This window comes from Sciurus carolinensis, chromosome 6 (genome assembly GCF_902686445.1).
Source record: "Sciurus carolinensis chromosome 6, mSciCar1.2, whole genome shotgun sequence".
Classification (NCBI taxonomy): domain Eukaryota; kingdom Metazoa; phylum Chordata; class Mammalia; order Rodentia; family Sciuridae; genus Sciurus; species Sciurus carolinensis.
In genome coordinates, this window is record NC_062218.1 from 97,731,166 (window position 1) to 97,755,551 (window position 24,386).

Below are 24,386 nucleotides of genomic sequence, written 5' to 3' on the forward strand. Positions count from 1 at the left end.
TGCACCATGGCACCCAACCTCTGCTCTTTCTCTCTCCATCTCACCCTGTCCTTTTTATTTTTTGAGACAAGGTCTCACTAACTCACTAAGTTGCTTTTGGCTCTGCTAAATTACTGAGACTGGCCTTTGAATTCACCATCCTCCTGTCCTGGCCTCCCGAGCCACTGAGATTACAGGCATGTGCCACAGCACTAGTCACCTCAGCCATTTCTTAAACATTAAGATCATTTGAGAAAAAAATAGGAAGCTTTCCAATTAACTTAATATGTCATACACCACCAATAGCTAACCTGGTAATAACAGATGCTAAGACTGAAAGAATAACTAAGTTTATTATATTGTTCTGCTTTTAAGGTTAAAAACGACAACTAACGCCAACCATGAAAGATCCAAGTCGCAGCAGTACTAGCCCAAGCATCATCAATGAAGATGTGATTATTAACGGTCATTCTCATGAAGATGACAATCCATTTGCAGAGTATATGTGGATGGAAAATGAAGAAGAATTCAACAGACAAGTTAGTTTTCTATACAGATATATACTTTTTGATAGCCATTATAGCCTGTATAATATGATTGTGCTTATCCCTGAAATGTGTTTAACTGATCCCTTATATATTAAATGTGTGTGTGTGTGTGTGTGTTTCACCACTCCTATTTTATTTAGTCGCTGGTTACTACCAGGCTTAACATTTCATAGGTATTACTTGAGGATGTTTTAGGATTCCACCCTAAAAATTCTAATTCAGAAGGATTAGGGTGGAACCTGGGAACTTGTTTTTCAAAAGCCTCCATATGGCTCCAGTGAGCAGTGAAGTTTGGAAACCACTGCTTTACACTAATCAGATTGCTGTATCATACTGCAAGTCAAGAAAATTCAGGAATCAAGAGCAAATGAACATATGTTAGTGTACAGAATTAGTTTTTCACCTGAGATCCTCCATTTTTCAAACTTGAAAAATCTGGCACCACTTTCTCTCTCTCTCTCTCTCAAAGACAGGGTCTTGCAAAGTTGCTTAGGGGCCTCACTATGTTGCTGAGGCTAACTTTGAATTCCTGATACTCTTGCCTTAGCCTCCCAAGTTGCTAGGATTATAGGCGTGCATCACCATGCCCAGCCCCACTTTTCTCTTTAGAGAACTCTCATACATTGATAAATATTACCTTTTATTCTCATACTTCTTTTTTGGGGGGTGGGGATTATTGGTGATTGAACTCAGGGTTACTCAACCGCTGAACCACATCCCCAGCCCTGTTTTGTTTGTTTTTTAGAGACAGGATCTCACTGAGTTGTTTAGCACCTTGCTTTTGCTGAGGCTGACTTTGAACTTGTGTTCTTCCAGCCTTCCCACTGCTGGGATTACAGGCATGCACCACCACACCTGGCTTATTCTGATACTTCTGGTATCTATTCCCATCTACCTTTTCATTCCTCCCCTGATGGTGGTTTTGGTAATCAGTAACCAGCTTAACTTATTGATAATCACTGATAGACATTCCAGAGTAAGACAGTTTAGTCTTATTCCAGAAAGTATCAGGTGGTGTATTTTGTTTTATTTTGTCTATAATGCTTGGGACCCAGCACTCAAACATGCTAGGATCAGGTCAGGTGTCACCCTGCCCCACCCTGGGTAGTGGGAACTGAACCCAGAGGCCCTTTACCACTGATCCCCAGCCCTTTTCTTAAATTTTGAGATAGTGTCTCCAATTTGTGATCCTCCTGCCTCAGCCTCCAAGTAGTTGGGATTATAGGTGTGCACTTCACACCCAGCTTTGTTGTGTTTTTAATTACCCATGCCCTGACCCTACCCCTAGAGATTGAATGAGTTTGTATAGTTTTAAGGTATCACAGATAACTCTGATGCATATTCCTCAAGAGAGCCCTCATTTGTTATTTCTTCCTTGCCATCAATAGAAAACTGTATTCTGGTAATACAAGTAAAGACATAGAAAAATCCTAAATAAATCTTCTTGGTATTTATGGTCAGCATTTCTTTTTCTTCAGTACAGAAATAGAGGAGAAAGCATGACATTGTTTTTACTCATATTAAAAAGAAAAATTATAGTTGGACAGGGATTACAGCACATGCCTGTAATCCCAGCTACTTAGGAGACTGAGGCAGGAGGATCAAAGTTCAAAACCAGCCTCAGCAACCTATGGAGTCCCTAAGCAACTTAAGAAGACCCTGTCTCAAAATTTAAAAAGTGGGGGACTGTGAATGTAGCTCAGTGGTAAAGCATCACTGGGTTAAATCCCCAGTATCATTTTGTGTGTGTGTTTGTGTATTGCTGGGGATTGAACTCGGAGCCTAGTGCATGCTAAGCATGTACTCTACCACTGAGCTATACCCCTTAGCTCCAAACTTCGTGACTATTTATTTATTATTTTTATTATTTTTTGTTGTTGTTGGTGAACAAAATGCCTTTATTTGTTATGTGGTGCTAAGGATCAGACCCACTGCCTTATATGGGTTAGGCAAGCACTCTGCCACTGAGCCACAACCCTATTTATTTATGTTACTGGGGGTTGAACTCAGGAACACTGAGCTATATCCCCAGACCTTTTTTTTTTTTTTTAAAAGACACAGTCTTGCCAGATTGCTGAGGCTAAACTTGAACTTGCAATCCTGCTTCTATGGTCCCCCTCAGTCTCTATCATCATGCCTGGTGGTGTCATTGTGGAAATAATTTAGTTCAAGATATTTTAAGCCATTCCTAGTCATATCTTAGCAATTCATATCTTATCCTTTTTTTTTTTTAATTTTTTTTATTGTACACAAATGGGATACATGTTGTTTCTATGTTTGTACATGGCGTAAAGGCATACCATTTGTGTAATCATAAATTTACATAGGGTAATGTATATCTTATCCTTTATTTATTATAAATCTAGATAGAAGAGGAGTTGTGGGAAGAAGAATTTATTGAGCGCTGTTTCCAGGAAATGCTGGAAGAGGAAGAGGAACATGAGTGGTTTATTCCAGCTCGAGATCTCCCACAAACTATGGACCAAATCCAAGACCAGTTTAATGACCTTGTTATCAGTGATGGCTCTTCTCTGGAAGATCTTGTGGTAAAAGTTATTTTTTCGTCTTTTTGGGTCCTAGGTCATCTTTCCTGTAAGTGGAAAAGCCAGCCATTGTCTAAGAAGAGTTCTGCATGTCTTCCCCTTCCAAATTTTATTGCTTCTTACAGAGATACCTCCCATGTCACATGTTACATGGGATGACTTTGGCAACACTGTTGAGTCTTGGACAATTAACAGACATTTTGGCTACTGCTCTTAAGTCATGATGTAGCCCTAGGGTGTTTAAAGATCTTTAAGAGTTAATCCAAAAAAATACACTATATTACCATGGCACTTGATTTTACAAAAGTAGTTTGATGGAGAAATCTTGTATGTAAATATCTGATGAAATTTATAGTTTTTCTGAAAGTTAAGATTGTGGAAATCTCCTGGCCCAGGGTTTTTGTCTAGGTAGCCGGTTCATTTGGAACTGTGATATCATAAGGGAATTTGCAAGCTCTTGGCAGAAAGGGAACACAGTTTTATTTTTAGTGTCTCATCACTGCTAATATATTTGCAGTAAAAAGTGTATTCAAGAATTATGATAACTAAACAGTACTGAGTCCTTTGCTAAAATTAAGATAAATGAATTTTTTGAAAGCAAACAATTTTCTCTAGGTCTGAATATTGACTTTTTTTTTTTTGCTGGTGGTAGTAGTCATTGATCTTATGCATGATTGACAGGTGCTTTACCACAGAGCTATGTTCCCTGCTCTTTTTATTTTATTTTGTTTTTTTGTGGTACTGTGGAGTGAACGCAGGAACTCATTGTACGACTGAACTACACCCCCAGCTCTTTTTATTTTGAGACAGCGTCTTGGTAATTTGCTGAGGCTGACTTTGAACTTTAAATTCTCCTTCCTCAGCCTCTGACTAGCTGGGATTTCAGGTGTACATTCACACCTGTCTTGAATATTTGCCTTTTGGTCCACATTTATAATATCTGGTTGCTTCTACTACCCACTGTACTCTGAAGCATTTTTTGCAGTTGTCTTTCACTGTCTTTGCTTCCTAATCTGTACTGATAATTACTTCTGAAGCTTCAAAAACAAAAATCAGTTCCTCTTGGGCATCATAGACTTGGAGAATTAATCTTCTAGGCATGTTAATTTTTTAAAAGCACCCCAGCTGATTCATTATACTGCATCCTACCCATTAGACATTTGGAAACTGTTCTCCTAAAGGACTATTTAGAGAACACTAAAATTTACGTTTTGGTGTATTTTGTTGCAGTAAATAATGATAACCCAATTGAGCCAGATGTATGATCTAAATACTCCATTGGGATGTGCTTGCTTATGACTATGTTATTCAAGTCACAGATAATCCTGGTTGCTCTGACAAGTAACACCCTTTACCAAGCTTAATGTATAAATTTAATTTAGACCCAGAATAAATCCATAGTAGAAACTTTTTCTACTCAGTCTGAGATTGATTTGTTCTAACTTTTCTATAGCCAAGAGAGTGCACATTCAAGTATACTGCTTTTTTATTTAAACTGTACTTCACTTTTTTTTGTCAGGGAATGACTGGGAATGACCAGGGGATTGAGCATGCTAAGAAGATGCTCTGTCACTGAGCTACATCTCTAGCCCTAAACTATACACTTAAAGTGTAAATATATTTCCCCTGGGGGATGGGAGAATATATCCTATCTAAGGAAATTGTTGAGTATAAAATACAAAACTAAAATTATTACTCCAGTGTAATTTTTAATATTATGTTTTGGTCCAAGTGACATAGGGGTCAAATTTAGTATAAAAGTCTACCAGCATACTTATATTTAGGTCCTGGAGTCTGTCCTGGTTTCTTTTTGTAATTAATTTATCTACCTGGAACCCAAATTGTTGTAGAGGAGAATTTCCAGCTATTCTTCCTATACACAGAGACATCTGCTTAGGAAAGTAAAGACTTAAAAACATAGCTTAATGTTGGTACAAGTCTTTACAGCTTTTAGAGACTTTAGTCCATTTCACCTTTTTTTTTTTTTTAACTGATGCAAAAATGGAGTCTCAGAGTGATTTATCCAAGCTTACACAAGAAGTTAGAAAGAGGCAGAACTGGAATTTCATACTTAGGTCTTCTGGCTCCCCATGTAGTTTTCTTTTGCTGTTATATATCATGCTTCCTGTAGGAATTAGAAGATAGCAATTGTAGAAAGACAATTCCATGTTTTCAGTGAGGATCAGAAAGTAAAATTAATCCATCAACAATGCCCAGGTTATATTAATCATTTTAACACTTAAAATGCTTGTATAATATGAAAGTGTTTTAAGAAAGGTTTCAGTTAAATTTACAGAATTTCTTATTCAGTGCTATTCCTTTAGATTATATGAAGATAGTGGGTTTCTGATTACATTTAAGCAAACTTAATTTCAGTTGCTACTTTCTCTTAAGAAAATTGATACAATTTGATAGTAATATACAAAACTTACATCTAGTTCCTCCTTTCCCTGCCATAGAGCTTTTGGGTTAAGTGTAACCTTACTATCCTGATTCTTGCTTTTGCTTTATATATATATATATTTTTTTGGAAAATACTTTTGCTACTAGGCTGAAACTTCTGAGTATCTGAAACCATCTGTAATGAACTTGCTTTTTTTTTTATGTATTTTTTCCAGGTCAAGAGCAATCTGAATCCAAATGCAAAGGAGTTTGTTCCTGGGGTGAAGTACTAAAATATTTGAGTAGACGGGGCCCTCTTTTGGTGGATGTAGCACAATTTCCACACTGTGAAGGCAGTATTAGAAGACTTAATTGTAAAAGCTCTCTCTTGTCACTGTGTTACACTTATGCATTGCCAAAGTTTTTGTTAGTCTTGCATGCTTAATAAAAGTGCTGAGACTGTTATTAAGTAAAAATCTGTCAAACATTTACTGAAAAATAGAATTTGCCCCATGGCTTAATGTAAAGATAGCAAGGAAAAAAGCACCAGTCAAGTTGTGACAAAGCACCAAATTAAATGACCTTTAAATCTTACTGAATTGTTGTCTTTGAGGCTAAACTGGTCCCTTAGGATTAACTAACACTTGTTGATGCTGATACTTTGTAAAATGGGTAAATTTAAATTAAGTCCTAATTGCTAAGCAGATTTCTCAGTTGTATTTGTCTTCATCAAAAAGAATCTCATTTTTCTGAAGAGGGTATGTTCGTTAATATAAGATAGTTCATTAGAAACAAGTGTGTCTTTAATGACTGAAGTTACACAAGGTAGTGATCAGGTAGGAACTAGTCCTGGCTTTTCTGGTATGTTATCATGTTAGAAATGTCAAATTCTATTCCTGATGTTACATTTGAGGAAGTATGTGATTTGAGAATTGCATCTCCTGAGGATTCACTGCATCACAGCCATTCATACCTGTGTGAAGTCTAACTTAGGACCAACAGAAATCCATAACCTAATTGAACAAAGAGATTGTAACATGATTTGAGTGGTGCTTTTCCTTGCTTTGTTAACCATCACGACAATAGTCTGCAGCACAACTTTTCTTTTAACAAAGCTAGAACAGTTTTGGCTTCTTAAACTTCATATTTGAGTAGGTTAAGCTGCCATACGTGTTCAGTGTGAATAGTGTTTAAGTTGAAAATATTGTAAAAAAATTATATTTTTTCAAAAATATTTAAAAAAATAAATAATGGTAGAACTGAGCTGATGCTTGTGTTTATTGATGCTAAACTGCAGACTCTCCAATGGTGATACTCACTTTAGTGTGGGCTCAGTACCTCAGGACAACCTTGCTGGTAAATTGTGCTTGGAGAACAGGATTTTTTAGAATCCATCATGGCAAGTATGTTGCTATGCAAATGTCTTTCCACGGTTCAACTCTAAAATAAACCCTATTGCCTTGTCCTTGGCTTTTTATTGCCAGAGACTGCAGTGTCATGGCAATCATAGATAACCATGTTGTGAAAGTATGACTGGACTGGGGATGCAGTTCAGTGGTAGAGTGATTGCCTAGCATATGCAAGGCCCTGGGTTCAAACCCTGGCATCACAAAAAAAAACTATGACTGACCCATACAGTGGTGACCTTACTATAGTATAATCTCAGTAAGTCTCATCCATCCTTCTAAAAGACTTTTCTTGAGATTACCTAGCCAGAAATTAGGAAGAAAGACCATGTAGTGGTGTCTGGCTCATATTCTTTGTGGGGATGCACCAGTAATCTTTCATCAAACCCTGCAGTGCTGGGGATACAACCTAGGAACTTCACTTCCCACTGAGCTATACTCCCAGTCCCAGTGACAGTACTTTTTTTTTTTTTTTTTTTTTTCCCTCTCGGTACTGTGGATCTAACCCAAGGGCACTTAATCTCTGAGCTGCATCCCAGCCCTTTTATTTTTTTTTATTTTGAGACAGGGTCTTGCTATGTTGCTTAGGACCTTGCTAAATTGCTGAGGCTTAGCTTGAACTTGGCAAAACTTGAAATCCTCGTACCTTAACATCCCAAATTGCTGGGATTACAGGTGTAGGCCACCATACCTGGCTGGGGCCCATTTTTAATGACTCCTTTTTTGTTCGTTTGGATTGGGGTTTGAACCCAGGAGTGCTTTACCACTCAGCTACATCCCAAGACCTTTTTATTTTTTTTATTTTTATTTTTTTTTGGGTGCTGGGGATCGAACCCAGGGCCTTGTGCTTGCAAGGCAAGCACTCTGCCAACTGAGCTATCTCCCCAGCCTGTTTTTTTATTTTGAGATAGGTTGTTACTTAATTACCGAGTGGGTGTTCAACTTGTGATCCTTCTGCCTCAGCCCCTCAAGTTGCTGGGATTATAGGTGTGTGTCACTTCTCCTGGCTTAATTGTTACCTTAATAAACTAATAGGCGAGTTTTCTGAAGAACCTGTGAAACAAATAATTGTTCTTGACTTCTTTTTGGAGCCATGATACAACTGTCCTGTTTCCTAACAACTCTGTATGAGAGGCATGGCTATCTACCAAGTATATGAATCTTACTAGTGCTGTGTCTCTGAGCTCAGACAGGGGCAAATTCCCACATACTGACAGATTGTTACAGTGCAGTATAATTTGCACCAATCAGAGAGGCACTGTAACCTAATGATTAAGAAAAAGTTCTGCTGGGCATGGTGGTGCATGCCAGTAAATAATTCCCAGCAACTCTGGAGGCAGGAGAATCACAGGTTTGAGACCTTAAGCAACTTAGCAAAACCCTGTTTCAAAATAAAAAGTAAGAAGTGTTGGTGATATAGCTTGGTAGTAAATTATGTGCAAATCATTTAACCTTTCTGTGCCTTTGTTTCCACATCTCAAAAATGCTGACATGACACACAAAACATTTTGGGTTTCAGAGCATTTTGTTTTTTGGTGGTATTGGGGATCCTGGATCTCAGCATGCTAAGCAAGTACTATACCATTGAGCTATGCCAGTCTCTGGATTTCAGTTTTACAGATTGGGGATGCTTAACCAAAAAATTTGATTCAAATATTCTAGAATCAGAAAAACTCCAATCTGAAACAGTTCTGATACTCAACCTGGAATATCAATATCTGTCTGGATTATGTAGTTTTGTTCATGTTTTGGCACTGGGGATGGAACTCAGTTCAAGTGCCACTGAGTTAGGTCCCCAGCTCTTTTTTTTTTTTTTTTTTTTTGAGACAGTCTTGCAAAGTGCACAGGCTGACCTTGAACTTAACAATCCTGCCTCAGCCTCCCAAGTCATTGGGTTTACATAACTGGTGAATGATTATTAAATACACATCAAGTACTTAAAACAACTCTGGTACATAGGAAGTCCTGTTTAAATGATTGTCATTATTACTATAAAAAGAGTAAGGCTGTGGGTATGGCTCAGTGGTGGAGCATGCAGTTCACATGTATGAAGTACTGGGACCATATATATATATATAAATAATTGTCTAGGCTCAGCTTTTTTTATTGGAATGTTTCTTGTCTGTGTGAAGGAACGTGCCCATTGAACAAGAGCCTGACATCTGCATTCCAGGTAGAGACAGTTTCAGAGTATCAGCTGCCTGTACATTTTCAAGTCCTAGGGACAAATGATCACCTCATCCGGGATTGTACTGTCATAGTTTTAGGCTAACCGAAGTTACCCTTTTTAGAGAGTTTTAATTATATGACCACTATTGAAACAGGGCAGCATATATGAGAGGATTTTTCCTGTTGGTTTGCTCTGTCAATATTTCCCAGCCTTTCCCATGTTAAATGTCAAGTATTTGTTTAGCTCACTGGAGCTCAAGAATGAGGCTGCCCATGACTGGTTTATGGACTGTAGGTGGCCTGCGTTCTGCCAAGTATCTGGGAGGGTTAATATTTCAGCATACTTATACCCACTTAATGACCTGGACCAGTTGGGAAGTCCCACTATCACTATAAAATGGCTGTGGATTTCCATCCAGAATCCATATGTTGACTTTTTACTCAGTCCACCTTCCCCTTGAGGACCCTCAAATAGGTCACAAAAATGGAAACTAAATAGTTTGGGTTTTCTTTTGTTGAAGCATAAGAATGTTTTTGTTCCACCCTACCACAAAAATCATAGAGACATCCTACCTTTCTTGGAAGTAATGTTCAGACCTTGGTGCCTGCAGACCCAGCTTCTATATTTTCCAGAATGTCTTCTGGAACACGAGACTGATTTTTTGACTTTGAAGAAAATCCTTTGAAGACTGGGCAGATAGGAATGTATTTCAGAAAGGCAATCCTTTTTACTGTACCCATCCCAATGGGAAAGTCATAGCTCTTCAGGCTTGCAGATGTCTCACTGTTGGCATTGGCCCCAGCTTTCCACTGTATCAGGCCTCGTTCCTCTGGACTCCCTAGAAGGGGAAAATGGGGTCATTCATCACAGCTAGCAACCCTCTACTAACTCCCCTTTCCATAACTTAGTTCTGAGGCAGCTTTTTGGAATCAAATGTGTGTCCCCAACCCCTCCACCCCATGGTGCTGGAATTGAACTCAAGCCCTCACACATGCTAGAGAAGCACTACCACTAAGCTACACCCTTAGTCCTCGGGTCTTCTGGTACTAAAAGGTTGCCGAATCCATGATTTCTGAGCTCCTAACTTTGCCAGAACTCTCAGAATCCGTAAAGCCAGTTGGTATTGTCTAACTACAGTGTGCCAGGCTCTTTGCTAAGTGCTATAATTTCATTATCTTATTTCTTCAAAACAGGGAGTGTATAGACACTGTTACACAAATTTTTAAGATGAAGAAATAGGTTAAGTAATTGTCAACTTACATTTGGTAGTATGGGGATAGTGTGTGCTGGGCCTGTGGAAACCAGATGGTGCTAAGGTGGTGCTCTGGGATAGAAAAGTGTATTTTGAAATACTATAGTCAGTATTAATATTGTTAGGATGCCACATTTGGAAAATAAACTTGTTTCCACAACAAACTTCAGAAGGTCAAGCTAACCAAAATCTTTGGTGGGGTTAGTGATGCTTCAGAATTTTACAACTAAGGAAGTCTGTCAGGGAGGGGCACGTGCTATCTCAAGTTTTCATAAAAGGGCTGGGGGCTGACAAAGACTAAAACACTAAATCTAGTCAAAGGAGTGAGGTCAGCCCAGGCTGAGAATAACCCATAAGATCACAAACCAGATGTGTCCCCAGATCAGCAGAGAGGGTTCTGGAGGAGTGCTGGGGTCTTCAGGAAAGAGTGCCAGGAGGAGGATCTGTTGGAACTGGCTGGGCCTGGCTGCACAAAGCACAGATGGCCAGAGGAAGATGGCATGCAAAGGACGATAGTCCCACTGTCCAGTTATCCTCCCTCCACTGCCAGGACCCTCAATAAATAGCTAGCTGGGGCTGAAGCTCCCTCCCTCTGACGGGCTGGTCAGTCTCCCCCACTTTACTGCTCTGCTGTTTCAACCTCTTTTCCTGGGCCCTAGATTCAAGTCCCTGTAAATGACTCCAGCCCAGCCTTACTGACTTCATTGCTTAATTAAATCCAGTTTTACTTCCCATCTTTGTGCTAGGAGCTCCTCAAAACAAACTGACCTTTGCAACTGCTGGAAGAAAACAGGGTCAACACCCCAGCACTCCTTCGTACCCTCTGCTGTTTTGGGAATACATCTGGTTTGTGATACAAATGGGTTATTCTCAGCCTAGGCTTGACCTCACTTCTTTGGCAAGTTTTACAGTATTTCAGTTTCTGTCAGCCCCCAGCCCTTTAATGAAAACTTGAAATCTTATGTGTCCCTCCCCCAACAGACACAGGAAAGGACTTCCTCAGCAGGTATCCTGAAGCTTAGGAAATAATACCAAGAATTAATTAATGGGATGGCATCAAATTAAGAAGTTTCTGGTGGGGTGCAGTGGTGCACATCTGTAATCCCAGCAGCGAGGGAGGCTGAGACAGGAGGATCATGAGTTCAAAGCTAGTCTCAGCAATTTAGCAAGGCCATCAGTGAGACCCTGTCTTGAAATAAAATACATAAAAGGGCTGGACATGTGCCTCAGTGATTAAGCACCCCTGGGTTCAATCCCTGGTACCACTCAAAAAAAAAAAAAAAAAAAAAAAGCAGCTTCTGCATAACAAAGGAAACAAATGTGAAGAGTGAGCCTTTCAGAAAGGGAAAAAATCTTTCCCTGCTACTCCTTCCTCTGAAAGGATTAATATCCAGAACATATAAAGAACTCAAAAAACTTAACCACCAAAAAAACCCCAATCAGTAAGTGAGCAAATGAACTAAACAGACACTTTTTTAAAAGCTGCGCTTCAAACTCAACAGCAGTTGCTCTTTTTTTTTCCCTTAAAGATGTTGCTAGCCCTTTAAATAAAGGTCTATCATCTTTAAATAAATATTCATTTATTTATATGTGGTGCTGAGAATTGAACCCAGTGCCTCACACATGCTAGGCAAGTGCTCCTACCACTGAGCCACAACCCCAGCCCAAACACACTATTTTAAAGAAGAAATACAAATGGCCAACAAATACAGGAAGAAAAAAATTTCAACATCTAACAATTAGGAAAATCAAAACTACATTGAGCCTGGGTGCGGTGGCAGCGCACGCCTGTCATCCCAGCAGCTTGGGAGGGTGAGACAGAAGAACTGTGAATTCAAAGCCAACCTCAGTAAAAGCAAGGCACTAAGCAACTTGGTAAGACCCTGTCTCTAAATTAAAAAATATAAAATAGAGCTGGGGATGTGGCTCAGTGGTCAGGTGCCCCTGAGTTCAATCCCCAGTACCAAAAACAACAAAACAAAACTACATTGAGCCGGGCGTAGTAGTGCATGCCTGTAGTTTCAGCAACTCAGGAGGATGAGGTGAGAGGATTGCAGGTTTGAAGCCAACCTTAGCAATTTAGTGAGGCTATAAGCAACTTAGACTGTCTCAAAAAATAAAAAGAACTGGGTTAAGCACCCTTGGGGTCAATCTCTGGTACCAAAAAAAAAACTATCTTACGATCTCATTCCAGTTATAATGGCAATCTTAAAAAAAATATATATCTATATATCTATATATATCTATATCTATATATATATATATATATATAGTAAATGGACACAATACCTCTATTTATTTTTTATGGAGTGCTGAGGGTCGAACCCAGTACCTCACATGTACTAGGTGAGTGCTCTACCACGAAATGACCCCCAACCCCAGCCCTATAATGGCAATCTTCAAGAATACAAATAAATTCTGACAAGTATGTGGGAGGAAAGGAACACTAACACACTGTTGGGGGATTGTAAATCAATATAATCAGTATGGAAATTAATTTGGAGCTTCATCAAGAATAGGGATGAGGCTGAATGGTAGAGCACTTGCCTAGCATCGATGAAGTCCTGAATTCAATGCCTAGTACGGCAAGGGGAAAAAAAGACTAGGAATGGAGCCAGCAGCAACCCATGCTTATAGCAATGCAGTTCACAATAGCCAAGTTATGAATCCAGCCTAGGTGTTAATCAACAGATGAACAGATAAAGAAAATATGGTGCATACACACATTGGAGTTATATTTAGCCATTAAGTACAAAATTACATCAGTTTTAGGAAAATGGATGGAATTTGGGAGTATTAAGTGAAATAGGCCAAACTTAGGAAGTCAAGAATTGAATGTTTTCTCTAATGAACTAGAGAGAAAAAGGGGGGGGGGGAAGCAGGGGGAATCTCATGAAAATAGAAGGAGGGGGACCAGTATAGTAGAGGAAGGAGACCAGGGAGTGGGAAGAAGGGAGGAAAAAGGGAGATACTAGGGAATGAAATGGACTAAATTATGTGCATAGATAAATATGTCACAGTGAATCCCACTACTATGTATAATGCACCAATAATAATAAATTTTTTAAAGACTTGGGAAAAGGGGCTGGGGAGATAGCTCAGTCGGTAGAGTGCTTGCCTTGCAAGCACAACGCCCTGGGTTCGATCCCCAGCACCGCAAAAAAAAAAAAAAGACTTGGGAAAGCATAAATTTGGAGTTGACATAGAACAGCCTGTTTCTTCTTCAGAATAGCTCATCAACGTCACATTTTTATGAAAATCTCCATCATAAACTAAGTTGTTTTCATTGTACACTCCTAATTTTTTTCTAATTAATTCAATAAAAGAATCTTCAGGGCATTAAAAAAAAATTGACTCAACATTATTCTGCACATCCTCCTTTGTCTGATTTAGGGCCAAGCTGCTAATCTCCACCACCATTTGCTGAACTATATTGTCTAAGGTTAGACTGTGGGTAAAGAGAAAGCAAATGTATGGAGACCCATCTGCAAATTAAGGGCTGAAGAAAGCAGTGCTTTTCCATAATTAAGGACTGGGTTCTGAGCCAAGAAGACCTGGATTTGAATCCAGTTTTTGATCTCAGGCAAGTGACTGTACCACTAAGCTTCATATTCCTCATCAATGTACATTGAAGGACTATTGAAGAGTATGTGGCATAATGCATATGATCCCTGGCAGGGATGGTTGCTGAAGTTCAGTTGGGTTAAAAGATTGGAGTGTGAGGCAGTTCTGAGGCTATTGTTAGACATCTGGATAACTGGTCTAGCTATCTGGATTGCAAAAAAGAAAAAAACCTCTATGTGTACATCTGCCACCCAGAGGCTCTCCATCTCCCTAGACTTCCTAGGCATCGAAGCTGCCATTTCACTGTCTTAGAACCACAGGTTGGGCTGCTCCAACAGACAGCTGCTACCAAGAGATCCTGCTGATTCTACCCAAAATCCACCTAGGAGCCTTGGTCCTTACCCTGCCCTCCCCTATGACCCAGGAGCTAAGCACGGTCTCTGGATCGCTATGTGCTGCCAATATAAACACTTGAGTCTTTAGAGAGATGAGACAGGCAGGACCTGTGCCTTTTTTTTTTTTTTTTTTCCTGATACCAGGGATTGAACCAAGGGGTGCTTCACCATTGAGTCACATCCCCAGCCCTTATTTTTTCTTTTTTAGACAGGGTCTCGTTAAATTGCTTAGAGCCTCACTAAATTGCTGATGTCGTTCAACTTCCTGCCTCAGCTTCCACAGTCACTGGTATTATAGGTGTGCTCTACTATGCCTGGCACAGTTATATCTTTTAAGGATGACATGAGGCACTTCGTTCCGTGTGTGACTCATAGTAGATGTTCAGTAAATTGCAACTTTATTCTGGGGCTGGGACTGTAGCTCAGTGGCAAAGCGGTTGCCTAGCATGCATGAGGTACTGGGTTTGATCTTTGGCATCATATAAAAATAAAAAACAAAGGCATGCTGTCCATCTACAACTACAAAAAATTTCTTTAAAAAACTGATGCTGCACTTATACCGGTTCAACTCTATGAAAGCAAAGACACGCCTCAGTCCAGTGGCTATCAAGAAATAGTTGAGCCTTGTCTGTGCCTCCTCCTCTCCCCTCAGCCAGCAGGCACTCCACCAGACCATCTGTTCCCACTGCTCCCTCCAGGGCCTGTGTGACATCAGACCTGGCCACATCTTGGCTTAGGGGCATCTGTTGGAGTAAGTACAAATCCAGTATTCTGCACTGCCCTCTTAGGGCTGACCCATACCTGGCACTGTGTTGTCCAGTATGAAAGCAAGGCACCCGCCCACAAACATTTCGGTGCTCAGCAGCACAGTCAGAATCTGGTCCATTTCAGGAGAGCCTGTGGAATAGGCCAAAGACCAAGGAATGTCATGTCCCCCCTGGAGAGCAGAACTCTAGGAGTTCTGCTTATGCACCTTACTGACTTCCTTGAGCTGTCATGGCCATGGAATGGTACAAAGTCCTGACTTTCAAGCCTGTCTGTGCCCACCTCCCATCTTAGGGCTCAAATCCCAGTTCTGCCAGCTGCTGGTTGTTGACTTGGAACCAAACCTCTCTGAGCCTCATGGTTGTATCTGTAAAGCAGAGATGATAATACTATCTGTCTCGAACTGTTTTGAAAATTAAATGAGCACATGTAAAACTCAATACCTATCTACAGAAAGTGTTTTTGTAGAGGACAGCTGCTAAGAGACTCTCAAGCTGCTGTTTAGCATCCAGAGTTGGAAAGGTTTGATCTGTGGTTCTACCTGTGTGAAGTCTTTGAGGGAGGGAGCTGTGCTCAACGGTTTTTGTTTGTTTTTATCTTGCGGTGCTGGGGACTCAAACCCAGAACCTTGTGCATGCTAGACAAGCACTCTGCATGCTAGACAAGCACTCTGCCACTGAGCTACACCCCCAGCCCACCCACCTCCCACATCCCTGGAGTCAATAGGCACCTGTGTTGATGGCGCCGGGGTTGGAATCCAGGTAATTGGGCAGAGTGAGCCCAAAGAACATGGAAAATCCGAGCACAAAGAGGTTTCGAGAGGAGTTCATGTCCACGAACTGCAGGTTGGAGAGCCCCACAGCGGTAATCATGCCTGCGGGCACAGGAGAACCGCTAAAGGCGCCGCGCGGCTCGGTGGATCCCACCACTCAGAGACCTGCGCCGCGCCCCCCGGGTCCTCGCTTGGCACTCACCGAAAAGGGTGCAGAACATGCCCCCCAGGATAGGGTCAGGGAGGGAGGCAAAGAGGGCCGTGAACTTGCCGATGACACCCAGGACCAGCATGATACCCGCACCATACTGCACCACGCGCCGGCTGCCCACCTGCCAGGAATCCAGGGGCGAGGCTAGACGTGGGGGCGAGGCTAGGGTGGGGTTAGTCCTGGGGGCGGGGCCTGTTATAAGAACTAGGCATAAACGGGCTAGGTCTTGGCGTGGGGGCGACGTTTTTCAAAGATGGAGGCGTGGCTAGGCCTAAGTAGGGACGGGCTTGGGGCGGGGCCTCTGGCACTAGGAACCCTGACGCGCGCTTTGGGCTGCTCTGGGTGGTACTGCACCTTAGTAATCCCTAGGACGCCAATGTTGGGACTGGACGAGGTGGACCCGTTGCCCGTTCCCAACAGCCCCGCGATAATGCAGCAGATGCCTTCGGTGAAGATGCCCCTGTAAGGAAAGGACAAGTGGGGACTTGGTCCAGCCCCCGGGCTGTGGAGCTGCTACTATCTGCCCGAAGTACTTCCCACTCCCGGCCAGAGGGAGTTCTGGGAGCTAGAAACCCCGGTACAGGAGCTAGTCCCAGTGCTCTGGCACTTACTCCCTTGGATAATTCTGGGCTTCAGTTTCCTCATCTGTACAATGGGCATGGTAAGGCCTGTCCTACAGAATGGTTAGCAGATTACATAAGAGAATGCACATGGAGGGCTGAGCACATGGAAGGTTGTCAATGACTGTGGTTTCCCTGGAACTCCCTTATCTCCTCAGTTACTCCCATCAGTCACTGAGTGATGAGAGCGTTCCCATCCAATAAACAAGGATTCTGAGGTCTGGAGGTGGTAGTGACTTGCCCTAACAAGGGCAGATGAGCATACCTATTGATAGCATGGACTGGAGGGGGTGGTGCACCAGCCAGTCGGGCACAAGCATAGTAATCACCAATGGACTCGATGATGCCTGCCAGTGTGGCACTGAACATTCCCAACACAGCAGCCACAGTCACTGTGGGCAGGCCCCACTGACCTGGGTTGTGGGAAGACAAGAGGATGGATATAGTGAGGAGCCTGTGGTGGGTTTGCAGGGATAGGGTGGTGCGTGAGAGGGAGAGGGATTACTGGGGAGTCTTAAGCAGGGACAGGAGTCCCACAGTTGTGGGAGCTTATTTGGGTCATCCAGATGCATGGAATTGTAGTGAAACTGAGCCAAACACCATTACTTGGCCCACTATAAACGTGTGGTAAATGTTGGTGCCATCAGTAGCACCAAGGGTTTCACAGGTGTCTCAGTTGGAAGCAAAGGGGACCCAGGTGGGGTTGCTTACAGGGGTATGGAATGCGAACCCAGGGTGAAATACTCATGATCTCTCCACGGGCATCAGTTCGTGCCTGGTAGCCATAGGCTGTTGGATCTGAAGGCAACATATCTGTCAGGGTCAGCACATAGCAGAGCAGCCACATGGTCATGATGGCCAGCACGATCTGAAACAGACAAGGTAAGAGGTGCACTGCGGGAACTGGAGGTCTTCCTCCAGGCTAACCTGCTTCTACTTCATCCCCAGCCTGCCCAGACCAACCCCAGCCCTTGTCCCTGCTCAGACTCCAGCCCCAAACCCGCTCCACCCTCTGGATAGGACCTCATCTCTGCTCTGGCTCTAGTGCCTATGCTGTTCCTGCCTTTGCCCCCACCTTGGCCCTGGCACAGGTCCAGCCCCTGTCCTAGTCCCAGCCCCTCCTTACGGGAAACATCTTGAACATCTGGATTCGGAAGAGAGTCAGGCCCTTGCCCCAGCGGTAGACGGGCAGCAGGAAGGTGACATTGCGCAGGTACTGGGAGAAGAGGATGATCAGGAGAATGGAGCTGGGGGCAGAGGCAGAGGAGGAGGTGGCTGGTAGGTGAGGCTGGGGCCAGGAGATAGGACTAAGGCAGCAGGACATAAAGGGGTGAGAGGGTGGGAGCTGGGTTTGGACAGGATCAGGCATTGCTCACCAAGCTGAGATGCCCCAGTGGGAACCTGCTCGGTCACCAGCAGCTTGGAAGACAGACAGGCCAATGAGTGAGACAGTGGGGGTGACTGTGAGAGGCCCAATGTAGCTGAGCAGGGCCCCAGGCAACCCCATCAGCCCAATCACCACCTCCACCATGCTGGACACCATGATTGCACCCTGGACCTAGAAGGGCAAAATGAGTGTAAGTAAAGATCATGACCTGGCTACCAGCAGGACAAAAGTTCCTAGACCACCTCCTTGAATCCCCCAACTCAGCAGTAGCTCCCACTGCCATCTAGCCCCATCCTCAGGTCCTGGTATCTTCTACCTACCTCTCGTATTCGGGGGTGCCAGATATGAGAGGTATTCAGAGGCAGACTCCAGTTGCCGTAGATCTCCTCTGGGGTCAGAAACAGGGACACCACACAGACAGAAGACAGAGGGGAAGAAGATGTTGCTATGAACACTTCTTGGTGTCTGGACTCAGGACATTTGCCTAGACCTCCAGATCCCTGGGCCTCCCCTCACCTCCAACCCAGACCCAAAACATATGCCCACCTTCCGGGGGGCATTTCCATTTCTCCAGGGCCAGGATGGCTTTGACTGGAACCAAAAACGCGAAGGCACTGGCCTGGAACAGTGGCAGCCTGGAGGACAGCGGCAGAGCAGGAAGGGTGGGGTGGGGTGGGAGAGGGTTACAAAGACATAGAGGGGCACAGGGACACAGAGGGACAAGGATGGGGGAGGGCAGAGAGAAGTCATTGAGATCCCATGCAGGACTTTAACATTTTTTTCGTGTGTGCGTGCACATGCGTGTTTCGGGGAGGGAGAGGTCACTACTGGGGATTCAACCCAGGGGTGATCTACCAATGAGCTACATCCCCAGCCCTTTTTATTTTTTATTTTGAGACAGGGTCTCACTAAGTTGCTGGGGCTTGTCTGAACTTACGATCCTCCTTACGAGTCTCTAACAAAGAAAAAAGACAAAAAGCTCCCCAGCTTCAAACCTCCACCTTGCTGTGGAGTGCCAGCCTGAACGGAAGTGGACATCTTAGTTCTGGCATCAGAGTTGTGCTCACAACCTCCCCCAGCCTCGCCACTCAACCATCCTTTTGCCATCCTGGCCTAGGACTGTGCACTGGGACAGGGGCTCCCAGCCCACAGCCAGCTCATGCCCTTGGGACACAGGTATGTGGTCCTGAGCTTAAGAGGAGGAGAACCCAGGTGGGGCACATTCCCTTAAGCCTACAGACTCGTCCTTGAGGAGCCCCAGAGCAAGTTCCCTAAATTCAGAGTAGAAATCCAGCTGCCTAGCTCTGAGGCTGGCCCCGGGGTAGGAGCAGCAGGTAGGGGCAGGTAGTGGTTTGTTTTTTTTGGTCCATAAAAGCTCTCTGAGGGAGATCACTTGCTCTTGTGTGTGTCATAGTGTGTTTGTGTGTGTGTGTGTGCACGTGCGCGTGTCTGTGTGTGTTGGGGCAGGGGCGGCTCACCGGATGCCCAGTGTGGTCTGGATGAGAGTGGTGATACCCACGCACATGAAGATGGTGCCAATGAGCTGGCTGACCATGTTCTGGTCGTGGCCCACACACAGCGCCTCAGCCAGGAGGAAGGGAACAGCGATGGTGCCACTGAAGCATGTCAGGTAATGCTGTGAGTGGCAAGAGGAGAATCATGAGGTAGGGCCCACGGAGCTCACAGGGAAAGGGGCACCCTAGGTCCTCATGCCTGCCTCAGAGGGTCTGAACCCCGGCTGCCCTGGTGGTGCACCACCCCTTACACTCCCCACGAGGCATTCCCAGAAAGCTACTGCTCACCACTCTGGGGGTTACTAATCTCCCCCCAAGTTACCCCTGTGTCTGCTGTGGGTGGGTCCCCTCCCTGCCACCAGCTTTCAACCCAGCAGGTACCACAATCCTCTCAGGCCTCATCTGTGTTTTCCCAGCTTCTGCTTAGTGACAGTCACCATGCTGACCTTAGTTTTCTCTTCCTCTTACCCAAGGTAACCTTGCTGGCCAGGGAGGGGCCAGGATCTCTGGGGATTGCCAGAGAGGCCACAGGGGAAGGGAGGGGACAACCCACCTACCTGGAAGCCAAGCAGGATACACAGGTACCAAGGTGGCACGTCCTCAATCTTATACAACATGTCAAATTTGGGCTCCATGGGTAGGGGCAACTGTGGATTCCTGGTGGAATTTCCTGTTGAGTCCTGGGACTCATGCTGGGGCAGTAGAGAGAAGCAGCTCAAAGTGGAATAATGGGGTGGGCAAAGACCAGGCTGTCCCAGAATCACTCAGGTAGCCTGAGTGGCCTGTCAGCAATGCAGAGTGAGGCCCTGGCCTGGGGTCTCCACCCTCTCCCATAGTCCATTCACCACACTATCACCTGGCCAAGAAGCACTTGGCCCCTCCTCACACTGCTCCCTGTGGCTGGAATACACTGTGCTGGCTCCTAGAGCCCTCAGGAGGAGGACTTCTAGTAGGGGGAAGAGCGTCCAAGTCAGAAGACCTGAGAAGCCCTAAGGAGGGAGCCCAGAGGGCAAGAACTGTGGATAAGCCACTCTGGTCCCACCGCTGCCCCTGGAGGACCTTGAGGGTGTCACTGACAAGGAGGTTGGGTGCCTACTGGCCCCCAAGCTCAAGCCAGCCAGTCCCCAAATTAAAGGCTCCTTCACCTCCACCTCCATCCCATTCCATTCTCCATTGCCACTTTCGGCTTGGGGTTGTCACTTGTTATCAAGTTCATCAGAATTTCTGTCCCTTCCCTCCCAGAGAGGCCTGCACAGGTCCTCCAGCCCCCACTTACCCTGCCCCTACCCAGCTTCCCCAACCCCCAGCACCTGTGTCCGGCCCTCGGGATCCTCCTGGGCCCTCATGTTTGGAGCACAGATTTGAGAAGCTCCTGAGAAAAAGAGGATGACTTTACGAAGGCCAAGGAGGACTTTACTCCATGTATCAGACATTGTTCGAAGTAAATCTGTAACCAGGTCCAGAGCTCCAGATTGCGAAAGGGGGAGCTGGGCAGAGGTAAGGTATTAACCCTGGCTAGGTGGTAAAGGCCACCCAGGCCTCTGCCACGTTTGCCTCCTGAGCACGCCCTCCCTGCCCACACCCGAGCCTGGCACGAGACTGTGCTTGTTTTCCCAGAGAGAGCCAGGGTCGAGGGGTGAGGAGGGGACAATCTTGGAAGTTCACCACAGGCAAGGTGAGAGGAAAGGGAGTGGAAGTGGACACTTGTGACGTCACCTCTGCATTTATTAATAAGTTAATCCTTATCATCGTTGCCATAATCATTCTCATTACTGAGGAATGACTGCATGCTAAGCCCTCTGTGTTTATATATATATATATGCACTGTCATGGAGATGCCCTGAGGCTGGGTGTATGAACCCCTTCACTGCGTACGGGAAAGGAGAGTGATATGACCAAGGCCACACAAGTAGCTAGGTTTCAGAGAACCAGCCCTAAAATTCAGATTGGCTGAAGCTGTCCTGTCTCTATGGCCCTTCATCACTCAGGGTCCTGAGGCAGCAACACACAGGTCTCTGCAGGCTGTGTTTTTTGACAATAGAGATTTAACCCAGGAGTGTTTTGCTCCTGATCCACATTTCCAGCCCATTTATATTTTTTACATATTTTTTGCTGTTGTAGATGGACACAATACCTTTATTTATTTGTTTTTTATGTGGTGCTGAGGATCGAACCCAGTGCCTCACACGTGTTAGGCAAGTGCTCTACCACTGAGCTACAACCCCAGACCCTTATATTTTATTTTGAGACAGGGTCTTGCAAGTTACTTAAGGCCTTGCTAAGTTCCTGAGGCTGGCTTTGAACTCCTCGATCCTCCTGCTTCAGCCTCCCAGCCTCCTGCTGGGATTACAGGTGTGCATCACCATGTCTGGCTCCTTTTTATTTTTCATTTTGAGACAGGGTCTCATGAAGGCTGAGGGCCTTGCTAATCCGCTGTGACTGACTTCAAACTTGAGATCCTCCTGCCTCAGTCTTCCAAATCTCTGGGAATACAGGTGTGGGCCACCGTGCCCAGCTTCCAGTATTAGGAGTTTTAAGACAGCAACAACAGAGAATTAAACTAAGCACTAGGCCCCATGTGCCTATGTCACACAGCCCCATAAGCCAATCCTATGCCCAACCTATTTCCCTTCCAAGCTGTCCAGCCCAACCTGGCCAAAGGCCTAGGGACTGGCAGAAGGGAGTCTCTAAGGGGCTTGGTCTTGGAGCCCAAGCTGGTCGGGGGTGGGCCTGGGATCCCCACATGCTTCCCTCTGGTCTGCTCCAGCCCCAGTCACCCCAGGTTGCACCTACTTCGGGGTTGCTGCGCCCATTGCCAGGCTTGGCCCTGGGGGCCCAGAGGCAACACGGCTCTCCAGCTAGGCAAAAGCTTCATCCTGCAGCCTTGAATCTGGTTGCCTGTCTGTCCTTCAATCCATTCCTTTGTCCACCGTGCTACTTCTCTTCCTCTTGGCTCCTGCTCCCAGGTTCCCAAAGTCGTCTGACTAGTTTGGAAACTCTGCAACTCCTTAGGACTTGCCTTTCCACCCCCACCCCCTGCAGGCGCAGCTCCATGGACACTCAACTGAACTGAAACCACACCACAAGGCACCTCACAGGCAGTTGTGTATGTCCTGAGGCATAGTAACCCAGATGGGCCTACACCACCCAGACTCACAGTCTCTACCAAAACACAGGGTCACAGAGTTCCTCCTCAGAGGCACCCACCCAGATTCACATTGTTGACTCCACTTCCTTAGGCCCTGGAGCTGGTGCCTGGGGGCTCTCTTCTGGGGTAAAGACCAGGAAAAAAGGGGCCCAGGCAGAGTCTGGAACAGGTGATGGGATGTGCAAAGCTGGGGCTCCAGAACGGCTCCCAGGACAACTGGAGTGGTCAGGGAATGTCTGGGACACCCCATTCCTTCAGCAGTGGACCCTGCCCCACCCTCAAAATCTGAATCTCCTTACAGCCCTGCCACTACTCAGCCTGGGACTTGGACTGAAACTCTATTGTCTAAATCTCAGTTTCTGCATCCATTAAATGGGTGTGTTCCATTAGAGTGTGTTCTGCCCATCTTCTGGGACATTGGTGGGTCAGGAACACGAGGAAAACTATAAGTCATAATGCTGTTACTGAAAGTTTGCTCCTTGTCCCTGATGCCAATCCAATAACGCAGACATGGCTTTGAGAAAAAGGAAAAATAAGTTTAATTGCTTTGCTAGCAAAGGAGAAACACAGAGGACTTCTGTCCCAGAGGCTGTGACTCTGCCCATCAAGGGTAACAGGATTTTTTTTTTTTTTTTTTTTTTTTTGCAAAAAACCCCAATAAGGGCTGGGGAGATAGCTCAGTCGGTAGAGTGCTTGCCTTGTAAGCACAAGGCCCTGGGTTCGATCCCCAGCACCCCCCCCAAAAAACAAAACAAAACAAAACAGACAAAACCAATAACAGTTTTTTTTTTTTAAAGAGTTGATTCGGAGGTCACATTCCACGCATTTTGTGTTGGAGTTGTAATTCACCTGTTAATTTGGGAGATAGCCATTTCTGAGATCGCCTGTGCTATCCCCAAAGTCGGGATTACTTCGTTCCTGTGGTGGGCGCATACTCAGGGACAGATAACTCTGCCTAGGATGGAGAAGAAAAGGTAACCCTGTTTCCCCTTTGAGATTGGGGAAGGGGAGAGATTAGGGAGGAGAAGGGAGAGAGGAAGAGAAAGAATCCTTTTCAAAATAAGTTGTAGCAGCACAGCAAGGGCTACATTCAAAGCCTAAAGTGGACCACTATTCCAGTGTTACATGGTTCCAGGTTCCCAGACCCAGCTGGGACCCAGGGCTCCTTTCCCAAGGGTAAGGACCTTGGCTCGAATTTCTAGAGAGAGCAGTATGAGAGTCAAGATGCTGACTCAGCTAGTTCCAGGAATCCTGCTGGCTCACCACCCCAGCTGTGGTCAAAGGAAGAGTGCAGAGAGTAGGCATGGAGCAGGGAGATGTATTCTGTTTTCTTTGTTTTTGTTTTCTTGATACGAGGAATTGAACCCAGGGGTGCTTAACCTCAGAGACATTCCCAGCTCTTTTTATTTCTTGAGACAGGACCTTGCTAAGTTGCTTAGGGCCTTGCTAAATTGCTAAGGTTGGCCTGGAACTTGAGATCTTCCTGCCTCAGCCTCTGGAGACACTGGGATTCTGGTGTGTGCCATCAAGCCTGGCAGGAGACATGTTCTGAGAGCAGCACAGTTGCATGGAGTAAATACATAGGTGTGGCCACAAGGTGGCTGCCTATGGTTTCCTTGATTTTCTTACCCTCTTGATGAATCTGAGGACCTGGGCTGTCCCTGTTCCAAATGCCCTTCATAGCTCATTCATATTTCCAGCCAAGCCTGCTCTTTCATACCTCTCAGGAG

The 24,386-nt window shown here is 44.9% G+C and overlaps 2 protein-coding genes across 5 annotated transcripts in view; one reads left to right on the top strand and one right to left on the bottom strand.

Annotated features, from left to right (window-relative positions):
- Paip2 (poly(A) binding protein interacting protein 2) overlaps nt 1-6,715 on the top strand; it is a 20,374-nt gene extending 13,659 nt beyond the window's left edge. For both annotated transcript variants that reach the window (XM_047555660.1, XM_047555661.1), the window contains exons 2-4: nt 355-518; nt 2,894-3,073; nt 5,689-6,715. In XM_047555660.1, coding sequence (XP_047411616.1) covers nt 381-518; nt 2,894-3,073; nt 5,689-5,745 — 375 coding nt within the window. In that variant the 5' untranslated portion in view covers nt 355-380 and the 3' untranslated portion in view covers nt 5,746-6,715. The remainder of the gene's footprint in view (nt 1-354; nt 519-2,893; nt 3,074-5,688) is intronic.
- Slc23a1 (solute carrier family 23 member 1) lies at nt 2,392-22,499 on the bottom strand. Of its 3 annotated transcripts, XR_007109102.1 has the most exons (17): nt 22,302-22,499; nt 20,819-20,880; nt 20,066-20,200; nt 19,473-19,630; nt 18,541-18,629; nt 18,315-18,382; nt 17,984-18,165; nt 17,734-17,854; nt 17,319-17,475; nt 16,873-17,020; nt 16,342-16,447; nt 15,979-16,108; nt 15,735-15,878; nt 15,041-15,136; nt 9,601-9,866; nt 5,142-5,195; nt 2,392-3,117 (listed from the first exon to the last, which is right to left on the bottom strand). XR_007109102.1 is itself a non-coding variant. In XM_047555658.1 (16 exons), exons 1-15 carry the CDS (start codon nt 22,381-22,383, stop codon nt 9,619-9,621), a joined length of 1,926 nt encoding a protein of 641 aa, XP_047411614.1. In that variant the 5' UTR covers nt 22,384-22,498; the 3' UTR covers nt 3,639-5,195; nt 9,601-9,618. The 3 variants fall into 3 exon arrangements, 2 of the variants coding, with proteins under 2 accessions (XP_047411614.1, XP_047411615.1); XM_047555658.1 differs by lacking the exon at nt 2,392-3,117 and having other exon boundaries at nt 3,639-5,195; nt 22,302-22,498; XM_047555659.1 differs by lacking the exons at nt 2,392-3,117; nt 20,819-20,880 and having other exon boundaries at nt 3,639-5,195; nt 22,302-22,459.
- Nucleotides 22,500-24,386: the final 1,887 nt, after the last annotated feature.

Coding starts and splice junctions, on each gene's coding strand:
- Slc23a1 (XM_047555658.1), bottom strand. CDS start 22,383: ATGAAGCTTTTGCCTAGCTGGAGAGCCGTGTTGCCTCTGGGCCCCCAG. Junction 20,881..22,301: donor ATGGGCGCAGCAACCCCGAA/GTAGGTGCAACC, acceptor TCTTTTTCTCAG/GAGCTTCTCAAATCTGTGCT. Junction 20,201..20,818: donor ATCCCGAGGGCCGGACACAG/GTGCTGGGGGTT, acceptor CTACTGCCCCAG/CATGAGTCCCAGGACTCAAC.